Here is a 23,691-nt window from a genome sequence, read left to right on the forward strand (position 1 = left end):
ATATTATTATACAATGCTAAATAAAAACAGTATTGTTTACAAAACAGGAAAAACTTTCTAAAAAACAGTTTGGAAAGTTGCAAAACATTATATTATATCAAAAGTGACTATCAGAGGCCCTGCAGTTTGTCTTTTTTTGGCTAGCTGCAGTGATTAAATGTTGTCAGTTACTTGAGCAATTGTATTGTTATCAACATATCCATAACCCATTGGTCTGTTATCTGATAAAGATCAGAAAGTTGGTGAAAAACTTCAATGTGTTGTTAACATTAAAACAGAAACTAGTTATTTGTAGATTAAAAAAGGTTAAAAATGTTAGTTTATTCATAGAGTATATAACCTTGACTCTTAAACAAATTATATTATAAGCACAATTAGTAACATGTTTTTAGTGACAAGTAGTGTGAAAAAAAGTATTTTAAAATTAAGTCAAAAGGAAATAAAGCATGGCATATACACTAGTTGAGACTAAGAAATGTCACTTCACATTATAGCAATTCACTGTTTAGTGCACAGGCTTCTATGAGAGTAATACTCATGCAACCAGCACTCCCCAGTCCCCATTGATTCTGTATAGCTGGGTTTATACAGTATTACCAGAATTTCTCGGGTAATATTTCTCAATTTGAATAGTTAAAAAGAATGCATTTTCCAAAAAAATCTGGTTAAATTATCTATATCAGAAGTGATGTAAAGAATATTATTAATATTAGAGATAGTTAATATAAAAACACCATGTGTATTTAGTGAAAATAATTTTTAACTTATTATTTTTATTATTATTATTAGTAGTAGTAGTAGTAGTGGTGGTGGTGGTGGTAGTAGTAAATGATGCAAGGAAGCAAACTTATACAGAATCAGCCAAAAAAAAAAAAAAAACCACTACCCACCACATCTGCCCATCCCTTCTAGTAATATGTCTAATTCTACCTTAAATTTATTCAAACTACCCACTTTTAAAACAACAGCTGACAGTTTGTTTGAACAATGAATTGCTCTGGCTGAAAGCAAATTTCTGCCCATCTATCCTGATCTACCAATCCCTCTTCAATTTAAGTTTAATTTCCCTTTGTGTGTCTTATCGAAGAAAGAGTAAGAATACCATCATCATAAGTTTATTCAATCCATTTAAAGCCTTAAAACATTTTAATCTGGTCTCCTCATGTGCCTAGTTTCCAGGTGCTAAAATTTGCAGAATCAAAGTCTTTTGTGGTAAGAATTCCCATTTAGTTTCTTTGACTAATTTGGTTGCTCTTCCCTGCATCCATTCCAAGAGATCCATATCTTTCCCCAAATGAGACTTTCAGACCCATGCAGTACTCAAGAAGCAGCCTAACCATTGCCTTATACCCTGGGTTCCCATCCTGTGGGTCGCAACCCCCAAGGGAGTTTTCTTGGGGGGTCACCATAGTTATTTTTTAGTTGCAATTATTTTTATAGGAAATTTCACCATGAAGGTTTTCAACACTTATTTATTTCAATATGGCATATGGCCACACTACAATATTCTACTAGTAGTTGTAACAGTGATTTTTGATAAATGAAGTGACTTAAGGTCCACTGCAGCAGTATTAAAAGCTCGCTGTGTTCATACATATTAAACATTTTATATTGTTTTAATTATTTGCTATGACCAGCCTTTAATATTTTTTCAAATTTCTGCCGTGGCAGACCTTGATTCACTCCCTAAAAATAAAATATACAAATGCAGTATTATCATTAGAATAAAATTCTATGTTACAAATAGTAAACTGAAAAAAATATTCACTATGATGCAAAATTAATTTTTAATCAGTATCTCGATGTATGAATAACATTAAATTAAATTATTATATTGGGGTTACTCGTAATTGATTACATTACCCATGTTTCTGTCTATAAATTGCGTGTTCTCTGATCGATTTTCCTGTTTTGCTGGACGAAAAAACCCCAGTATCTGAGGGGGAAACCTTGCTATCTATGCCTTAGACTGACTAACTTAGCTGCGAAGTGAAAAAAGCCCATTATTCCTCGCGTCATCGATGGGATTCGAACCTGGGAATTTTCCACCCGGTGTGGGGAGGACTGTGATGATACCAGTGTGCTACCCACGCAGCCGATGTGTGAATAACAGACTGTTGAATACGGACCATTGAGGTGCCTCCGTAGCCAGGTGGGAAGGAGCAGCAGTGCGTAGCACACGCTTCTTGATTAGACCGGGGTTTGAGCATATCCCGGAGCAATATGGCCTTAGTTGCTAATGCTCCTAAAAAAAAAAAAAAAAAACAGACCGTCGAATAAAGGCAAGTCACTCTCTTAATGCAGTTGAAGATCACCCCGTATGTTTTGCTGACGCTGCTATGTTTGCAATGATGTAATTCAATAATGTTCACGATGGGCCGTCTAATGCAAACTGGCGTGAACTTAATTTGCCAATAGTCAACCACCTTTAGTTGGCGCCATGATAGAAACCAGCCACTCGCTGTTGAACCTGGGTTAGCTTCTGCTTGCACTTTGTAAAATCTAAAGAGCATCAGTAGGTTGTCATCAGTCTGTGGTAAATTCATATCCATGGAGAAAAAACATAAATATTCAGAAGACTATCTAAAATTTGGCTTTACCACCTTGATCAGCAATGGCATAGAGAAGCCACAATGTGTTTTGTGCAATGTCATTCTCAGTGATGAATCTATGAAACCTTCAAAACTGAAACATCACTTAGAGACAAAGCATTCAGAACATACTAAAAAGGATTTGGAGTTCTTTCAACACCATGAAACTGGTCTCAGTCGTCAGAGACTTGATCCTACAAGAAGTTTTCAGCAACAGAGCACAGCAGCAGTGTAAGCATCATATGAAGTTGCATTAGAAATTGCCAAACAAAAAAACCCTTACACGATTGGAGAAACGGCCATCAAACCCTGCATGTTGAAGATGGTGAAGTTAATTCTTGGGGAAGCCAGTGAGATAACGATGCGACAAATATCTCTATCCAATAACACTATTCAGAGGCACATTTCAGATATGTCCGTAGACGTGAAAAAGCAGGTTTTGAATGAAATCAAGGTTTCTCCATTGTTTTCTTTTAAAGTTGATGAATCAATGGACGTAAGTTCATGTTCTCAGTTGCTTGTCTTCATGAAATATATTCATTCAGATGACATCAAAGAAGAGTTCCTGTTTTGTAGTGCACTTGAAACTACATTCACTGCATGATTCACCCATATGGTCTTGCCAGTAAGACTCTTCCAACTCCTCTGCAAGAGGTACTTGATTCTCTGATCAAAATTGTGAATTACATCAAATCTGGAGCCCACAACTCCCATCTCTTTAAAGTACTATGTAAAGACATGAATTCTGATCACGAAGTTCTTCTTTTCTACTCTGCTGTACGCTGGTTGTCGAAAGGAAATGTTGTCAATTGTGTCCTTAAGTCGAAAGATGAACTCAAGTTGTTCCTGAAAGTGCAAGGGAAACATGACCTTGTGGCTTACTTTAATAATGAAGCTTGGAAGAAAAGAGTTGCTTACTTATTAGACATTTTAGATCAGCTAAATAAGCTGAACCTAAAACTTCAGGGAAAGGAAACACACATTATCCAATTTCAAGACAATATTCAGGCATTTGTATCCAAGCTGCAAAACTGGCATCAGAAAGTAAATCTTGGAAACATTGTCATGTTTGAAATCTCTGCAGTGCGGTAGAAGAATCTGAAGGAGGAGATTACTTGAATCCCTTGAAAAGGAATTTCAGTGCTACTTCTCTGAGCTTACAGAAAAAGAAGCTGCACTGGTACAAAACCCATCCTCTGCTTCACTGAATGTAGCCAGCATTCCCGCTGAAGTACAGGATGAATTCTTGGATCTGTGGAACGATTCCTCGGCACGTAATTTGTTTTATGAAAAATTGCTGACTCAGTTCTGGTGTGCTATGTATCAATCATATCCAAATGTCACCATGCTTACCTTTCGAGTTTTACTTCCATTTGCCTCTACATATCTCTGCAAGAGTGGATTTTCAATGCTTCTTCATAGCAAACAAAGGCAAGAAACTGACTGAACATTGAGGATGACATGAGGTTGGCTTTAATAAATGCTCAGCTGCGAATTTTGAAGCTGGTTGCCCAGATGCAAGTATGACCATCGCATTAAATATTACATTAGAATTATATTCTGAAAAATCCATTTTTAATGTGATTTCTTTACCCTATTAAAAATGCCTTTTTATGCAAATATGAAGGGGGTCGCAGATTACTTGGCTATTATAAAAGGGGGTCACGACTCGAAAAAGGTTGGGAAACACTGCCTTATACAATGTATAATTACCTTCTTGTCTCTGCTGGCAAAGTTCCTGTATATCACTAACCAAATCCCATCAGCTGTTCTAGCAGCCTGTCTTCACTGCTCAGAGAACTTCATGTCAGACTGTACAATTACCCTTAGGTCTTTCATTCTCTACCACCTTGAGTGTAGGGTATGTGTTTAGTGTCAAATGGCACCAGGGGTTTCTCCCATCTCTGCCCCTACCATCTTGAGTGTGGTACCACCTAATTGGTACATTATTCTGGGATTACCGCAGTCCACATGCAGTACCTTGCATTAACAATGTTAAATCTCAATTGCCACTTCTCAGCCCAATTTGTCTAGGTCTTGCCGTGGTATGCACTGTTTCTCATCATTAACCATTCTGCCAGCCTTTGTATCATTTGCAAACTTAGACAATAAGCTTGATATGCCTTCATCAGTATCATTAATAAATATTGTAAACAGTAACTTAATAATCTTTAATTTAATCTATGAATATGAAGGACACTGTAAAAGTTATATGACTATGAAAATAATGTCATAAAACTTGAATTTTTGTTATTTTAGTAAGGTAGGTCTTTATGATTTATGTACAAAATAATGTCATAAAACCTATAATTTTTTAGAAAAACTAACATGACTCTCCGTTGCAGATAATGTGGATCTTTTAGAAATTGCACTAAAGAGCAATCATTAAATTCCTCACCAAAGAATGCTAAGGAAATTCGTGAGAGGCTGATTAGTGTGTATGTCTAAGATGCCCCAAGAACAGGGCAGCTGATTCAGGGAAATCACCATGAAAATATGAAAAAGTGTAATTGATTGTGATCCCAAGAAAATCCTTTTGAGATGAGAAGCTTCTTTAAAACAGAATGAACTAGGTGCATTTTTACAGACAATCATAGATTGTACAATTAGCCTCCGAAACTGGGTGTTTTATGCCTACTTCATGTTAAACTAGGAATGTCAAAGGCTTGTTCTTGTTGGGGCCCAAAGATGTTAATGTGATTTTCAAAAAATAATTGGAACAATTTCACTGGAAAATGTGGATAATTTCAAAGAAAGTGCAGCAAATTTTATGTTGAGATTAGTGATAAAACTTGGATCCACCATTGAGATCCAGAATCTAAGCAGAAATCCCTACAAATGGAAACACACAATGGATTTTCTACTACAAAGCGGTGCCTCTGTAGCCAGATGGGAAGGAGCAGCAGTGCGTAGCACACGCTTCTTGATTAGACCGGGGTTCGAGCCTGTCACCACCAAACATGGAGGATGTAGAAAGGTCAGAGAATGACCACCACATATCCCGGAGCAATATGGCCCTAGTTGCTAATGCTCCTAAAAACCAAATAACAAACAAACAGTTCTACTACAAAGCAGTTCAAGCCTGAAAAATCTACTGATTATTCAGTCTTGAACTTCTGGCAACATTTTCTGGAATTCAGAGGTTATTCTCCTCACTGATCACATACCTCACATGACCACAGTTTCTGGTGAGATTTATAATAGCCGCAGGCAGAGGTGAAAGTGATTCTTGCACTGCTTATATTGGAATGAGCAGCAGCCTGGAGAGAAAGGTACTAGGGATTTCAAGGACTGCTGGGAGTCATCATGGTCAAGCAAATACATTACCATTAGCAGAGGCATATGATACAAGAAAGCAAGCCCAAAAAAAAAAAAACCCTCCCATTTCACCCCTCCATTTGTTCCAAATGCCTGTCCAGCTCAGCCTTAAATTTATTTAGGCTATCAACTTCCACAACAAAAGATGGAAGTCTGTTCAACCAATCAACTACCCGCTGGCTAAAGGCAAATTTCCGCACATCTATTCTACAACTATCTTTCCTCAATTTGAATCTATGCCCCCTCAGGTTCTTAATCTGAGCAAGAAGAAGAATCCCATCAGCATTCAGCTTGCTCAACCCATTCAAGGCCTTATATACCTCAATCAGATCACCTCGCAGCCTACTCTCCAGGCACTGCAATTTTCAGAACTTGAGCTCTTTCTTGGTAAGAACATTAGCATTAGCATTAGTAGAGGCATTTGATGCAAGAAAGCAAGCTTATGCAGCATCAGCCAAAAAAAAAAAAAAAACCCACTTCCACTTCACCCCTCTGTTCGTTCAAAATACCTGTCCAGCTGAGCCTTAAACTTATTTATGCTATCAACCTCCACCACAAGGGATGGAAGTCTGTTCCACCAACCAACCACCCGCTGGCTAAAGGCAAATTTCCGCACGTCTATCCTACATCTGTCTTTCCTCAATTTGAATTTATGCCCTCTCAGGTGATTTTTCTGAGCTAGAGGAAGAATCCCATCAGCATTGAGCATGCTTAAACCATTCAAGGCTTTATACACCTCTATCAGATCACCTCGCTGGTGCCTAGTCTCCAGACACTGTAATTTGCAAATCTTAAGCCTTTCTTCGTAAGAGCACCCCTTTGTTCCATTCACTAATCTTGTTGCCCTTCTCTGTACTCGTTCCAGCAGCTCTACATCCTTTTTGAAATGAGGCCTCCAGACCTGTATACAGTACTTTAGGTGTGGCCTGACCATCGCCTTATACAATGGAATAATCACCTCCTTATCCCTGCTGGAAAAATTCCTGTATATCATTGACAATACTCCATGAGCTACTCTTGCAGCCCATCTGCACTGCTCAGAGAACTTCATATCTGCCTGCACAACCACCCCCAAGTCCCTTTCATTCTCTACCACTGTCAGTGTAGTACCACAGAGTTGATACGTTGCTCTGGGGTTGCTGTTTCCCATGTGTAGTACTTTACATTTGTCAATGTTAAACTTCATTTGCCACCTCTCAGCCCATCTGCTCAACCTTTCCAGATCCTGTTGCAGCAGCATAGTGTCAGTAGTGTCCTTGACAACCCTGCCAACCTTTGTATCGTCTGCAAACTTGGACATTAAGCCCGATATACCATCATCAATATCATTTATAAATACAGAAAACAATAATGGACCCAACACTGAGCCCTGAGGGACTCCACTAATAACATCAGTCCACGATGAGCAGTGTCCATTGATTACCACTCTCTGTCTTCTCCCCCTCAACCACCCCTTTATCCATAGCAGCAATTTGTCTCCAATGTCACACTGCTCCAATTTGTGTAGCAGTCTTCCATGTGCAACAGTATCAAAAGCCTTTCTAAGATCCAAGTATATAATATCAAAGTTATTCCCTGCATCCAGTTCTTTTGTGACTGCATCATAGTATCCAATCAAGTTGGTCAGGCAAGACTTCCCCTTATCAAAACCATGCTGTGTCTGAGCTATAACTGAAGTCTTGTCTAAATGATCCTGCAGTGCTTCTTTAACCAGTGCCTCCATTAATTTTCCTGGAACAGAAGTTAAGCTCACAGGTCTATAATTACTTGTGTCAGCCTTTGATCCTCCTTTGTGAATTGGGGTCACATTTGCACATTTCCAGTCTATGGGTACCTCCCCTGACTCCAAGGAAGCTCTCATAATTATAGCTAAGGGTTTGTTTACTTCCTTTGCTGCCTCCTTTAATATAACTGGATAGATCCCATCCACCCTGGGTGCCTTTCTTGTGTTTATCTTCAACAGTTTCTCCTCCACTTTACTCCCAGTTATTTCAAGATTCTGTAGCTTACTGCTAGAGTTGAATACACCTCTGGCATTCCCCTCGCTGAATAACTCCTCATGTGTGAATGTCGATGCAAAATATTCATTTAGTTTGTTAGCTACCTGAGCCGGATCATCAACACTTGACCCATCAATATCAAGTGGACCAATCTGATTCATCCCCTTCCTTCTAGAGTTTACATAAGTAAAGAACTCTTTGCTGTTTTTCTTTGCATCCCTTGCCAAGGATTTCTCGTAATCTGCCTTCGCCTGCCTAACCTCCTTTGTAACTTGGTTGCATATCAACTTGTATCTATCATAGGCTTCTGTGTCATGTGTTAATTTGTATGTATCCCATGCATTTTTCTTCTCTGCCATATGCCTCATTAGTTCATCTGACATCCATTTTGGCCTAAACCTTGAACAGTATTTCTTAGTTGGTATGTAAAGCCTAGTAGCTTCCAAGATAAGTTCTTTGAATGCTTCCCATTTTGAATTTGCTGTTGGTAACATCATCAGTTGGTCCCACTGTATAGAATTTAAATACTGTCTCAGTCCATCGTAGTCGCCTTTACGGAAGCAATAACCCTTCCCTTTACCCCTAATGGTAGTTACCTCTTTGAGTAAATCCCACTTCAGCACACTGTGATCACTGCCACCTAGTGGTTCATTTATCTGCAGATTCTTAATGCATGAAGAATCACTGCTGATAATCAAATCAAGAGTATTACTCCCTCTAGTTGCCTCCCGAACATGCTGATGTAGAAAACAATCATCCAATAAATCCACAAAAGCCCTGCTAGTGTGTGAGTAACCAGCCCCCAAATTCCAGTCAATATCTGGGAAATTAAAATCTCCCATTATAAGACACTCTGATTTACTGGCCCACTCTATTTCCCTGTACAGTTCCTTATTATACTCATCAGAGTCATTAGGCCTATAGCACACTCCTACTCTCAATTTTGATCTCCCAATGTTTATGTCACACCAAACTGACTCCACACTGCACTGTCCAGCGATATCGACTGGCTTCACTTCCTTGGTTTTTATGTGTTTCTTAACTAATAGCATAACCCCCCCCCTTCCTATCCTGTCTATCCTTTCTGTAGACATTGTACTCCCCAAATTGCAGTTCTGCATCCCTTATATCTGTGTGACACCACGTCTCTGATATCCCAACAATATCTGCCTTCGATGTTTTGAGCAATACCTCAAATTCATCAAATTTATTTACTAAACTCCTAGCATTGGTGTACACGCAAGTATACCTGCACCTGTTTCTATTCTTAGCTACCCTAACACAACCCATGTGTTTACTTGTACCGCAATGGCTCCCAGCAGTCTCTGAAATACCATGCATCTTGTTTTCCAGGCTTCTGCTCATTCTAATAGAAGCAGTGCAAGAATCTCTTTCACCTCTGCCAGTGGCTACTGTCAATCTATTGGTCTTTGTCTCCCCCCAAGCTAGCAGTTTTCCGACCCACCTAACACTGCCTCGATAGCATCAGCAAATATTCTTGCACCCTTTCTATTTAAGTGTATCCCATCCCTGTAGAAGCAATCTCTCCTGTTAACAAGTACAGTCCAGGCTGAAAAAAACTCTACCCCTTGAGCCTTGCACAATCTTTCCAGGGCCGAATTGATCGACAAGGCTCTCATCATATACTCCCTCCTATCGTGTCTGGGCAGAATTGCAGACACTTTCAAATTCAACCCTAATTCTCGGCTTTTGTTCAACAGTGACCTGTACTTGTTAAGTAATAAGTAATTCAAAGAGCACCCCTTTGTTCCCCTCACCAATCTTGTTGCCCTTCTTTGTACTCGTTCTAGCAACACTACATCCCTCCTAAAATGAGGCTTCCAGACCTGTACACAGTACTCTAGGTGTGGCCTGACCATTGCCTTGTATAATGGGATAATCACCTCCCTGTCCCTGCTAGCAAAATTCCTATATATCATTGACAAGACTCGATGACCTGACCTGGCACAGCTCAGTGAACTTCATATTTGACTGCGCAATTAACCCCAGGTCTTTTTCACTTTCCACTTCCCTGAGTGTAGTACCACACAGTTGGTACATTTCTCTTGGGTTATTGCTACCCACATGCAGTACTTTGTATTTGTCAATGTTAAACTTCAGTTGCCACTTCTCAGCCCACTTGCCCAACTTATCTAGATCCAGTTGGAGTAGCATACTGTCTTTACTGTCGGTTAACAACCCTGCCAACCTTTATATCATCTGCAAACTGGGACATTAATCCTGATATACCTTCATCAATATCATTGATGAATACACAAAACAACAATGGGCCCAGCACCAAATCCTGCGAAACTCCACTAATAACATTTGTCCACGAAGAGCAGTGTTCGTTGATTACCACTCTCTGTCGTCTCCCACTCAACCATCCCTTTATCCATTGCAGCAACTTACCCTTAATGCCATACCTCCCATGGACGTGGACTGTGTTAACTAAGAGAACAGGTGCATGTATACTTGCTTGTACACCAATGCTAGGAGCATAGTAAATAAATTTGATGAATTTGAAGTCTGGTCAAGACATCAAATGTAGACATTGGGATATCAGAGACATAGTGTCACAGATATAAGGAATGCAGAACTTGAATATGAGGAGTACAAGATGTACAGAACGGACAGACAGGATTGGAAGGGAAGGGGGGATTATGCTGTTAGTTAAGAAACAAAATCTAAGGCAGTGCATCCAGGTTACATGGGTGGCCAGTTTGGTGTGACATAAGCACTGGGAAAGCAAAAATGAGAGTAGGAGAATGTTATAGGCCTAATGACTCTGATGAGTACAATGAATACCTGTACAGAGAAATAGAGTGGGCCTGTAAATCAAAATGTCTTATAATGGAGATTTTAACTCTAATAAATAAATAAATGGAGATTCTAATAAATAAAATTATATTTTATCAGTGAGATTAATTAACAATGTAATTAGTAAATTTTATTCTCTTGCTATTACTTGCAATTATATTTTTAAATGAACTTCATTTCTTTTGTTCAGCATCTTCTCTCTCACGCACAGCCTCGTCCATTTGTTTGCGAAATCTGTGATGCAGGATTTACATCTTCTGCACTACTTGTTGCTCACCTATCTACACACCAGCAGGTAGGTGATGCAGACCACAGGAAAGTGGAAGGGCACAAAGACTTGCTGCAAACAGTTTAACCCAAGGTACCATAGTACAGAAATTATGTATATTATACTTAAACTTGGTTTGAAATCATAAGATTTTAAATCTTCTTCAGTCACATTCTTGCTCCACTGAACATTATTAGTAAATGAATTTGTATTCACAAATAAGGGTTTTTTCATCATCAGTTTATTATTAAAAAGGAAATAATAAATTACATTTTAGTTGAATGTCTTAACATTATATTTTAACTTAATATATTATATGAATGGAATATAAATGTTTTATGCCAAAATTGGTGAAAGACCCTGTTTTCACCAGTTGTACCACATTGCGTGCAACAAGATACCCTTATGTGAAAAAAAATTCCAACAAAAATAATCTGCATTAGTTATCAGTTACCATGATAACTTACTATTGAAAGTTAAGCCTTTGTGTGTGACACAAGATGTGATTTACTTTGGCTCTACCATTTTATATAAGGTAATAGTAGTAGTTTGAACTTTAGTACAGTGGATTCCGGTTATTTGGGCCACCGGTTAATCGGGGCAGCCATTTATATGGGGCAAATCTTAAAAAACAGAAACCAATCGAGAAAATAGCCAGGGTTTACTTTGCTTAATTGGACAGCATGCCGTTTAATCGAGGCAGGAGACCGCAGCACTCGAAATTCTGGAGGTCACAACCATAAAACAATAAAAACAATTAGCAGCCACCTGTTTATTGGGCTTTTCTGTTAGTGAAAGTTATCATAAACGGACAGTAAACTCGATCTTACTTAATTTGCGATAATACCGACAGCTGGAATTCTGTGGGTTATTATGGTGAAATGTGTTTACACTTCCATGAAATCTTCAATCATATAAAAAAATTTATTTTCAGATCTTCTCTTCATTCCTATTTTTAAAGCTTTGTAACTCGTTACTCCATTCTCACTTGCACGTATTGTGTTACTTGCAATTTGTTTGTGCCGTGTTCTTTGTTATTGATTGCTTATCTTTTTACTGTTTTAAATTTTAACCCCCACCCACAAATGTCAGCGAACAGAAATGTCAACTAGTTTGTATGTACATATTACAGTACATATTAATTATTTCGATTATCACGTATATTCTTCCGATTTTCATGTATCATTTAATTTTTTAATTGGTAAGGTAATAAAGGGTAAATTTGTGCTTAATATATCTTTGCTTTTATAGCCTGTGGATAATAATCCTCCTATTTTCGCTAATTAGAATCGCTGTTTAATAGAATTAAAATTCAATTCACAAACATGATCACAATGACTGGCGCTTACTGCACATCATATAGTGAAGGGTACTTTACTATGTTGAGTTCGTCGTAACGTGATTTGATTGTACAGTGACAGTCTTCTAATTAGTCTATTAGAATAAGTAACATTAGTCTTCTTCTTAGGTGAAGCATTACTTATTCGAAGTAGTGCAATATCATGGCAACTCATTGTGAAGATATTCACAATATGAGATATAACTTAAAACTATGCCATTTTACTAATATTCTGATTTATTCAGATATAGCTATGTATTTCTGATGTACTTGCACTATATTTATACATAGTCTAGACTATTTCATAGCTTGAGGCTTATGCCCTAAACACTTTAGAGGTGTACAGTGAACCAATTTTAAAGGTGGGGGGGTACATTGTATTTTTAACTATTTACGTGAAACTTCGGATAATTGGGGCAGCCACTTAATCGGGCCAAAATGCACTAGTCCCAATGTGTCCCAAATAACCAGAATGGACTGTATTTTTAATATTACAAGGGAAAATACAGTGTACACACTGCAACTCTTGGATAGTGCATTGTGTGTAAAGGCAAGCAATGATAATTGCTTGCTTTTATATATATATATATAAAACTTAAATAAAATGTAGAGTGAAAAAAATAATAAAATATTTGCCAGTAAACGTGGCAAACCAGTAGATGAGTTTAACATATAAAACAGCATTTTATATGCTAATTTCTCTCCGCCTCTTATTTTATTAACAAATAAAATGAGAGGCGGAGAGAAATATAATGGAGAAACACTCCTAAATAATTTAGAAAATTAAGTCCAAATTAAAAGAAATTTAATTTGGACTTAATTTTGGACTAAATTTGGACTAAAAGAAAATTAAAAGGAATTACATGAAATATCACTATATGTATATTTATTCTGCCACCAATACAAGATAAATAAGTAAAAATAATATCGAATTGAATAGGATAGATTGACCATTATGCCCCAACCGGTGCCATCAGGGGGTGGCATTAAATTTCTTTTAATTTGGACTTCATTTTCTAAATTATTTAGGTGTGTTTCTCCAACAGTACCCTTTTAATCATCATTATATTTCTCCTCCCCTCCCTCTTATTCTTGTGTTTAGTGCTGTTTTATTAGTAAAATTCATCTTCACTCTACTGGTTTGCCAAGCTACTGGCACACATTTTATTTTATTTTCACCTTACATTTTATTTAAGTTAAATACACGCAACATGTGGTTTTTGCATTTATGCTGCCACTGATGTCTGCTTTACTATCTTTATTTTTATGTTATTTTATATTTATTTTTGCTGTCTATTCTTTGATTCATTTGGATATAATTTGAATTATATATATAGATGAAATCATAAAGAATTAATAGAAAATACAAAAAGATGAAGCAGTATTAAACACAAAGGTGCTGAGACTAATAGAAGAAGAAAAGTAAGAAAAAGAAAAGAATGAGAAATAAAAAGAAGAAGAATATTAAGAACCTAAAAAAAATTTATAAAATTAAAGGCTGAATCAATGAGCAATTAAACGTAGAGAGCTGAAAGGGAAAGCAGAAATATATGATTAATTAATAAAGAAAAATAGTGAGCACCAAACTGAGGGTGGGAAGACGGTAAATAAGGTGAAAAAAAAAAAAAAAGCGATGCAAACTAAAGAAAGTTGGTACATAGATCAGGCATTTCATCAGGGACTACACCTGACCATATACCAAACCACTGCATTGCTATACAAACTTATGGTAATGGAGGAAAGATTAAGCCCCTACCTTACTTATGTTTTTGGAGGTTCTATCTTCCCCCCCCCCCCATTTTTCTTCTTCTTCTCTATTATTTTTAATCTTTCCTCCATTACCATAAGTAATGGAGGAAAGATTTTAAAAAATTAAGTTTGTATAGAAATGCAGTGGTTTGGTACATGATCAGGTGTAGTCCCTGATGAAATGCCTGATCTGTGTACCAACTTTCTTTAGTTTGCATCAAGCTTTATTTTCACCTTATTTACTGTCTTCTCACCCTCAGTTTGATGCTCACTATTTTTCTTTATTAATTAATCATATATTTCTGCTTTCCCTTTCAGCTTCTCTACATTTAATTGGCTCATTGATTTTTTAGCCTTTAATTTTTTTTTTTTTTTTTAGGTTCTTAATATTCTTTTTCTTTCTCATTCTTTCTTTTTCATACTTTTTTACTTCTATTAGGCTTGGCACCTTGTGTTTAATACTGCTCCATCTGAGAGGCTCACATCTGGTGAGTATGGGCTTGGCACACCCAGGGTTCTGAGCTGGATATCATTGTTCTTCTCTTTCTTGGTGATTCCCTTCTACTTCTCTCTCAGGGTAATTCAGAATTTTTTTTTTTGGCTGGTGCAGAATAAGCCTCAAGCTTCCTTGCAAATAATAATAATAATCTTTTTGTATTTTCTATTAATTCTTTCTGATTTCATCCATATACTTTTGTATCATGTTTTGCAGCTTTGCACACTCAGGTGCAATTCCTGTTTTTTCTTTACATTTTCTATTCATGCATTCTATATATATATAGCCTTTATTTTCTCACAAAGTTGCCTGTGTAACATCTGGTATATCAGCTAAAGTATAAAATCATATCATTTTAATCTGATAGAAGCAATGAACATATTCTCCTTGAGAAAATTTTAGAGTAAAGCCATAATGTTAGACACATTAAAATTAAATTTATTCCATATATTCTCCTATACACTAAACATATCCTAGTGCACTATGTTATTAATGTTATTATCTTCATAGTTCTTGTCCATATCTTATGTAATATCTTCAGCAATTGTGGAATTACTGTCACTAAGCTTTCAATAATTTTTGACTTCAAATTGTCAGTAATTTTATAATTAAAAAAAGTAAGTGATTACCTCAATCTTTTTCGTGGAATGCTTCCAGTCAATTCTCTCCAAATTTAACGAATAAAATAAGATGAAAAAAACAACTTAATGAATTCCCTCACTCATAGAGATATGACCAAATTCAACGTGCAACGGAATCGAAAGCCGAGAGCCCCAACCCAACCCCAAAACACATCAAACCACCGCAGCAAGACCATGAGTGTGAGAAGACATTGTGTCAGAATAAATAATTAAAATCACAATTAAAAAGATTAAAATCACAATTAAAATTTGGATGAACACTCAATTTAAACGAAATGCACAGTTATTGAGCCTTGAACCTCTGAAATTTTTAGTAATTTTACTAAAAATAATTATAATACCCTTGCTTTAATGGAATTTGGAAATAATGGATAGCATCCACTGAACTAGGCTTTTCAACCATATGGAATCTGATTGTATTGAGGCAGTGAACTGCCTCAATCTAATGGTATTTACCATTACTTATTTTATTCCTAGACACTTGAGAGCCCTTGAGACTCTGTTTGAATTTTAGTTTCCATCATCACTATATGACAGAAAAATTTCAAGCTCCTCTACTCCATACACTAAGTGCACTAAAACAGACTATTACAATGTTTAATGTTTATTTCATAGTGCAGCACTTTTTCATAATGTTCAATAACTTTGGCAACTATATGTAGGGGTTTTTTTTTTTTTTTAGTTTAATGGGGAGTCAGATTTAGCAGACAGGCTTTTTATCCTCCATATAGTCCATTAAATCAAGGTTTTACTGTATTGACGAGTCATTTTAAAATATTTTTTGTTAATTTTCACATAGAGAAATCTTGGCATTTTGAGGACAAATCAACTGAAGCTTTTAAATGCTATGATCAGTGACATATCCATTTGTCAGGAAAAACTTTATTAAGGGCACTGTTTTGTGCCTATACAGTGTAATTATTTTTTAATTCCAAGTATGCCTTGAGCATACATGGAACTAAACAAAAAAGTTTAACAGAGAGCAGAGCCAATGCTTCATTTGGACTTCAAATGTTAGAAGAACAATGTCCCTCTGTTAGAACTCTAACAAATAAGTCTTGTTACATAGAACTCTGTCTTATTATCTTTATTGTACTGAGAATTGGACAATGGGATATAACTCAGTCTCTTAACGTGGATAAATAATTATTTTGGTTGATGGGAAAAAGATCTCATAAACTGCTTGCTTCCAGTCCTGGACTGGATCATGGTATGGAGGATTGTGCTCAAGTTTTTTATAATAATTTGGGTTTGATTTGCCTAGAATTCAATGCTGTGTAAGTGAGCTGATTCTCTAATAAATGGATATTATCACTACAGATCAATTTACTATGATTCAACATTAATATTAACATTTTTCATGTTATCAAAACAGTAATTGTGTATTGTTATTTAGCTATTCAGCACTTTGTGGTTGGTGAGGCTTATAATTTGAATCGTTCATATATGTTTTCTTGTTTTTTCATAGTATTTGAAGTTCTGATAAAGGTTATATATAGATTTGATTGTGATCTTTCAGTTGATCTTTGATTAAAGGACATGTGTGATTAATGGTGGATAGTCTCCTAATTCTTGCTTAAAATAATCAATACTGAATAGTCATTCTTCTCATTTCAGAATTTTCCTCTTATGAGGTGCTTCTTTTTGTAAATTCATAAAAAATTTAAAAAAAATTGATTCTAAATTTATGCCCCAGCATTGCTGAATATAGATCCAGATGCAATTAAAAAACAAATGACATTTTCCATTTTTAATATTTATTAATTCAAAAAATAAGTAAATAAACATTATATAATTAACATATTAAAAATAAAAAGAAATAAAAGTACTTTGAAATAGGAGACTAGGGAGCAACCAGATTTTAACCTCTCCCCATATGTATCTGGGTGTGGTTTTTTTTTTTTTTTTTTTGCTTTATGAAAACCCAATACGAAAAGTATGAGAACTGATAATACTTACTACTGTGCATGGGTTGAAGGTTTAGAAGGTGAAAAAATATACTTGTTGACATCAGATTATAAATTTCTGTGGATTGCAATTTTCAGGATATACATATGAAGGGAGGTTGTTCCAGAAAACAGAAATTGAAGGAATAAATGAGGAGGAAGAAAAGTTGGTTCTGTGAGTTTAAAGTTGGACTGAAAAGGATGCTGACTAGTTCCAGCACATGTCTGAGCTTGTTTGGAAGAGAGAGCGAGAATTATAGGAGCCAATTCAGAAGAACAGTACCCATGGAAGTGGCTATAGAAAAGGCATGCAGCAGAAACAGAATGTCTATGAGAAAGAGAGTGGAGAGACTCTGTTAGAGATGAGTCATTAATTAACCTAGCTGCCCTCTTTTGAATGGAGTTTAGAAGCCTAAGAGAGGTTTTGGGGGGCACCAACTCAGATGTGGGAACAATATTCCATGGTAGGACAAATTTGAGATTTGTACAGAGTGAATAGCTGTTTAGAAGAAAGGTAATGACAAGAGCAAAAGAGAAAACCTGGTGTTTTAGCCTGCAAAGAAAGCAATATTTGCGATGTGCTTATGCCAAGAGAGAGAGAGAGAGAGAGAGAGAGATCGAGATCAGATGTTAGGATAATCCCTAATACAGATATGTGATCTTGTCTAGAAATCATCAAAGATAAGTATATGAGCAGAAGAATCCTTTTTGCAAGATATAAAAAATGGACTGAGTTTAGAAAGATTGAAATTAACTTAAGTTATCTTTGCCCCACTAGAGAATTACCTGGTGATCAGCATTTAAGGAACTGGTAGTGGATATTTGAGAAGTTGAAGCTGTTTATGCAGGGTAAGGTTTCTCCAAGTGGAATGGAATGTGCTATCATCAGCAAAACTTTGGGTGGGATTTCTGGTCAATGGAAGAAAGTCATTTAAATAAACAAGAGGGAAAGAGTGGAAGAAAGGACAGAACCTTGGGAACACCAGTATTAATGAAGTTAGAAGATAGATAGCCACCTACCAACTAAGCAGTAAGAGAAAAAACTGGATACCCAATTACAAAAAACAACTGGCAAACCATAAGATGGAAGCTTATTAAAAACACTTTATGCCAAATATGATCAAAAGCCTTTGAAATGGCAAGAGCAACTTCTTGAGTTTCACCAGACTTTTCTATTGAATTTGTCCATATATGGGTAATATAAGCTAGTATGTCACGAAGCGATCGACACTGATAGAATCCATACTGGCGATTATTGATCAGATGGAAGGTTTCTAAATAATTTAAGAGTTAGTGGTTAATGGATATCGCCATTACTTTAGAAAGAGTAGAAGTGCAATGGAATGATAACTGGATGGGAGGGATTTGTCACTGTTTTTAGGAACTTGCTGGACATGAGCACATTTCCAGGCAGAAGGGAAAAGGGAAAACACCAGTGGAATAAGAAAGTGTAAAAAGGTGACACAGAACAACAGCAGTAAGCTCAGGAGCACAGATTTTCAGAACAAGTCATGGTCCTTGAGGTTGTCGCAGTCATCTCTCAGGTATGCCAGACAAGTTGTGCTTGCTACTTGGGAGTCTAAAATGCTGATGAAACTGATATTCAGGTGACACTCAAGTCAAGTGGACCTAATTTTGGCAAAATCCGGACAGTCTGTAACATCCAAATCCTCTGCTTGCACCTTCATGATGGTGGGACTGTTAGTGATCATCCACAGTTCACACTGTGGGTGATTACTCAAGTGTGAACCAATGTAAGCAGGGTCAAGGTGTGGCACCCACACAACACAGAGGAATGCTGCACCTCTGTGTTACCAGGCAATATTAGGTGCTAGATGACTCTCATCAACCAGTGCAATACCACCGCTTACTTATTGGAGGCTTCTAGTGGTGGAACCCATGTTTCGTCTCCATAGCTAAGTTCCGGCCAACCCTCCCCTATCTCTTCCATCTTGCAGTATGATTGATGTCTTTTGAGGTTAGCGTGAACACCATGGCAAAATCCAAACTTCCTTACATTTTGACGGTACAGGTCTAAAATGGTGTTCACAGGCCAGCTGCTAGTTAGTACACTGGACCAAACCTATTGGTAACTCTCTGGGAGGCTTCCAGATCAGCTAATTTTGCTGCCTCTACTCTGCCAAATAGTGACTGGAGGGGGTCTGGGTAGTGTGTATGTAGGGGGCATTGTCAAGGCCACGTTATGTCAAGGATCTGGGTATATTCTTACCATGTGTACGCCATATCCAAAAATTTCATTAATTCATACAGCATATCCTCCCCCCCCCCTTTTTCTTACCATTAAATACACCATGAATTGTCAAACTAATAGAGCAAACTTATCTGCGAAAATATCTAAACCACCCAAAAACACTTCCTAGTTCATTTCCCAAATATACATGGTCTCACTTCTAATCTCAACGATGTCCATTTCCACTTGCAGTCTGCCAAACCCCATGTACTTTTTCTGACAGAATCTCAGTTATTGGTTGATTCAACCACTGCTCATCTCAGTTGCCGAAATTATTCGCTGTATGATTCCTTTCGCCTCAAAGGTGGTACTTGTGCACAAGTCCATTCCGATATTCTCTGTCAGAGACTTGGTAATTTGGAATCTCCTCTTTTCAATCTTCTCTGGGTTAAAATCTCTCTACCTCATTCTGTCAAATTTATCTGTTGTCTCTACAGTTCTCTCAATTCCACTAATCATTTGGAACTCTTTGGCTTGCTCTCTTTGCAACTTGACTTTCTCCAGTCAGACGTTCCTAACAGTGAGGTAATTTTCCTTGGTGATTTTAATGTTCACAACTCCAGCTGGCTTCCATTTTCTAGTCACACAGACCCAGCATGTCGAGATGTTGAGGCTTTCACAATTAGCATTAGTAGAGACACACGATGCAAGAAATCAAGCTTATGCAGCATCAGCCAAAAAAAAAAGGCTCCGATTTCACCACTCCATTCGTTCCAAATACGTGTCCAGCTCAGCATTAAATTTATTTAGGCTATCAACTTCCACAACAAAAGATGGAAGTCTGTTCCACCAATCAACTACCTGCAGGATAAAGGCAAACAGCCATCTATCCTACAACTGTCTTTCCTCAATTTGAATTTATGCCCTCTTAGGTGATTAATCTGAGCAAGTGGAAGAATCCCATCAGCATTGAGCATGCTCAAACCATTCAAGCCTTTATACACCTCAATCAGATAACCTCGCAGGTGCCTGGTCTCCAAACACTGTAATCTACAAAACTTAAGCCTTTCTTCGTAAGAGCAGCCCTTTGTTCCATTCACTAATCTTGTTGCCCTTCTCCGTACTCGTTCCAACAGCTCTACATTCTTCTTAAAATGAGGCCTCCAGACCTGTATGCAGTACTCAAGGTGTGGCCTGACCATTTCCTTATACAAGGGGTTAATCACCTCCTTATCCCTGCTAGAAAAATTCCTGTATATCATTGACAAGACACCATGACTTACTCTTGCAGACAGTCTGCATGCAATGCTCAGAAAACTTCATATCTGCTTGTACAATTACCCCCAGGTCCTTTTCATTCTCTACCACTGTCAGTGTAGTACCACAGAGTTGATACATTACTCTGGGGTTACTGCTTCCCCTGTGTAGTACTTTACATTTGTCAATGTTAAACTTCATTTGCCACCTCTCAGCCCATCTGCTCAACTTTTCTAGATCCTGTTGCAGCAGCATATTGTCATTAGTGTCATTAACAATTCTACCAACCTTCATGTCATCTGCAAATTTGGACATTAAGCCTGATATACCATCATCAATATCATTTATAAATACAGAAAACAATAATGGACCCAACACTGAACCCTGAAGGACTCCACTAATAACATTAGTCCACAAAGAGCAGTGTCCATTGTGAGGTGTATAAGGCCTTGAATGGGTTGAGCACGCTGAATTCTGATGGAATCCTTCCACTTGTTCAGATCACGAACCTAAGGGGGTATAAATTCAAATTAAGAAAAGACAGATGTAGAATAGATGTGCGGAAATTTGCCTTTAGCCAGCGGGTGGTTAATTGCTGGAACAAACTTCCATCTGTCGTTGTGGAAGTTGATAGGTTGAATAAATTTAAGAAGGAACTGGACAGGCATTTGGAGGGAATGGTGTGTTTTTTTTTTTTTTTTGGCTGATGCTGCATAAGCTCATACACTTGCTTTCTTGCATCACATGCCACTACTACTACTACTACTACTACTACCACTCTCTGTCTTCTCCCACTCAACGATCCTTTTATCCATAGCAGCAGTTTGCCTCCAATGCCGCACTGCTGAGGCGCCTCCGTAGCCAGGTGGGAAGGAGCAGCAGTGCGTAGCACACGTTTCTTGATTAGACCGGGGTTCAAGCCCGTCACCACCAAATATGGAGGATGCGGAAAGGTTATTCAGGGAATGACCACTGCATATCCCGGAGCAATATGGCCTTAGTTGCTAATGCTCCTAAAAACCAAATAACAACAACAACAACAGCCGCACTGCTCCAATTTGTGCAGCAGTCTTCCATGCGCAACAGTATCAAAAGCCTTTCTAAGATCCAAATATATGATATCAAAGTTATTCCCTGCATCCAGTTGCTTTGTGACTATATCATAGTATCCAATCAAATTGGTTAGACAAGACATCCCCTTAACAAACCCATGCTGTGTCCAAGCTATAATTGAAGTCTTATCTAGATGATCCTGCAGTACTTCTTTAACCAGTGCCTACATTAATTTCCCTCCAACAGAAGTTAAACTAACAGGTCTATGATTACTTGTGTCACCCTTTGATCCTCCTTTGTGAATTGGGGTCACATTTGCACATCTCCAGTCCATGGTTACCTCCCCTGAGTCCAAGGAAGCTCTCATAATTATGGCTCAACTTTTCTAGTTACTTCCTTTGCTGCCTCCTTTAATATAACTGTATAGATCCCATCAACCCCAGGTGCCTTTCTTATGTTTATCTTCAGCAATTTCTCTTCCAATTTTCTCTCAGTTATTACAAAATCATCTGGCTTACTGCCAGAGTTTAGTTCGCCTCTGGCATTCCCCTCCCTGAATAACTCCTCATGTGTAAATGTAGATGCAAAATACTCATTTAGTTTGTTAGTCACCTGAGCAGGATCATCAACAGTTAAACCATCGATATCCAGTGGACCAATCTGATTCATCCCCTTCCTTCTAGAGTTTACATAGATAAAAAACTCTTTGCTGTTTTTCTTTGCATCCTTTGCCAAAGATTTCTCATAATCTGCCTTTGCTTGCCTTACAGACCAGCTTATATCTATTGTACGTTTCCATGTCACCCATTAAGTTATATGTATCCTAAGCATTTTTCTTCTCTGCCACATGTCTCATTAGTTCATCTGACATCCATTTAAGCCTAAACCTTGAACAATATTTCTTAGTTGGTATGTAAAGCCTAGTAGCTTCCAAGATTAATTCTTTGAATGCTTACCATTTTGAATTTGCTGTTGGTAACATCATCAGTTGGCCCCACCATATAGAATTTAAACACTGTCTCAGACCTCCGTAGTTGCCTTTATGAAAGCAAAACCCCTTCCCTTTACCCTTGATGGTAGTTATCTCTTTCAGTAAATTCCACATCAGCACAATGTGATCACTGCCACCTAGTTGTTCCTTTATCTGCAGATTCTTAATGTATGAAGAATCACTACTGATAATCAGATCAAAAGTATTACTCTCTCTAGTTGCCTCCCGAACATGCTGATGTAGAAAACAATCATCCAATAAATCCACAAAAGCTTTGCTAGTGTGTGAGTGACCAACCCACAAATTCCAGTCAATATCCGGGAAATTAAAACCCCCCCTAGTATAAGACTCTGATTTACTGGCCCACTCTATTTCCCTGTACAGTATCTTATTATACTCATCAGAGTCATATGGCCTATACACACTCCTACTCTCAATTTCGATTTCCCAATGCTTATGTCCCACCAAACTGACTCGACACTGCACTGTCCGGTAATGTCGACTGGCTGTACCTCCTTGAATTTTATGTGTTTCTTAACTAATAGCATAATCCCTCCTCCCTTTCTATCCTTCCTGTGTGCATATTACTCAACAAATTCTAGTTCTGCATTCCTTATATCTCTGTGGCATCATATCTGATATCCCAACAATATCAGCCTTTGATGTTTTGACCAACACCTCAAATTCATCAAATTTATTTACTAATTGCTAATAATTAGTAATTACAAATTACTAATAACATCACACAGATTGTTCATTTACCTCCCAGAATACTGGACAATCCTAACCATACAGCCAACATGCTTGATCTTTTTCTCACAAACAACCCTTCTAAGTACAGGGTTGAAGTGAGTGGTCCTTTAGGCACCCCACATCACAACTTGGCGATTGTCTCTTCTCCAATGGAGCCTTTATCTCATGGCTATTCCTAACCTCACATAGTTTGGCATTACAAGAATGCAAAATTGGATGACCTGTGAGATTTCTTTTCTTTTTTTTTTAATTGGTTGGATTACTGTTTCAAAACTTCT

The 23,691-nt window shown here is 37.4% G+C and overlaps 1 protein-coding gene across 2 annotated transcripts in view; it reads left to right on the forward strand.

The window, feature by feature from the left end:
• The window catches only part of shn (zinc finger protein schnurri), a 381,381-nt gene that overhangs the window by 346,889 nt on the left and 10,801 nt on the right, over positions 1 to 23,691 (forward strand). For both annotated transcript variants that reach the window (XM_090386453.1, XM_090386454.1), the window contains exon 8: positions 10,920 to 11,090. In XM_090386453.1, coding sequence (XP_090242579.1) covers positions 10,920 to 11,084 — 165 coding nt within the window. In that variant the 3' untranslated portion in view covers positions 11,085 to 11,090. The remainder of the gene's footprint in view (positions 1 to 10,919; positions 11,091 to 23,691) is intronic.

This window comes from Mastigoproctus giganteus, chromosome 12 (genome assembly GCF_048544385.1).
Source record: "Mastigoproctus giganteus isolate SK-2022 chromosome 12, ASM4854438v1, whole genome shotgun sequence".
NCBI lineage: Eukaryota > Metazoa > Arthropoda > Arachnida > Uropygi > Thelyphonidae > Mastigoproctus > Mastigoproctus giganteus.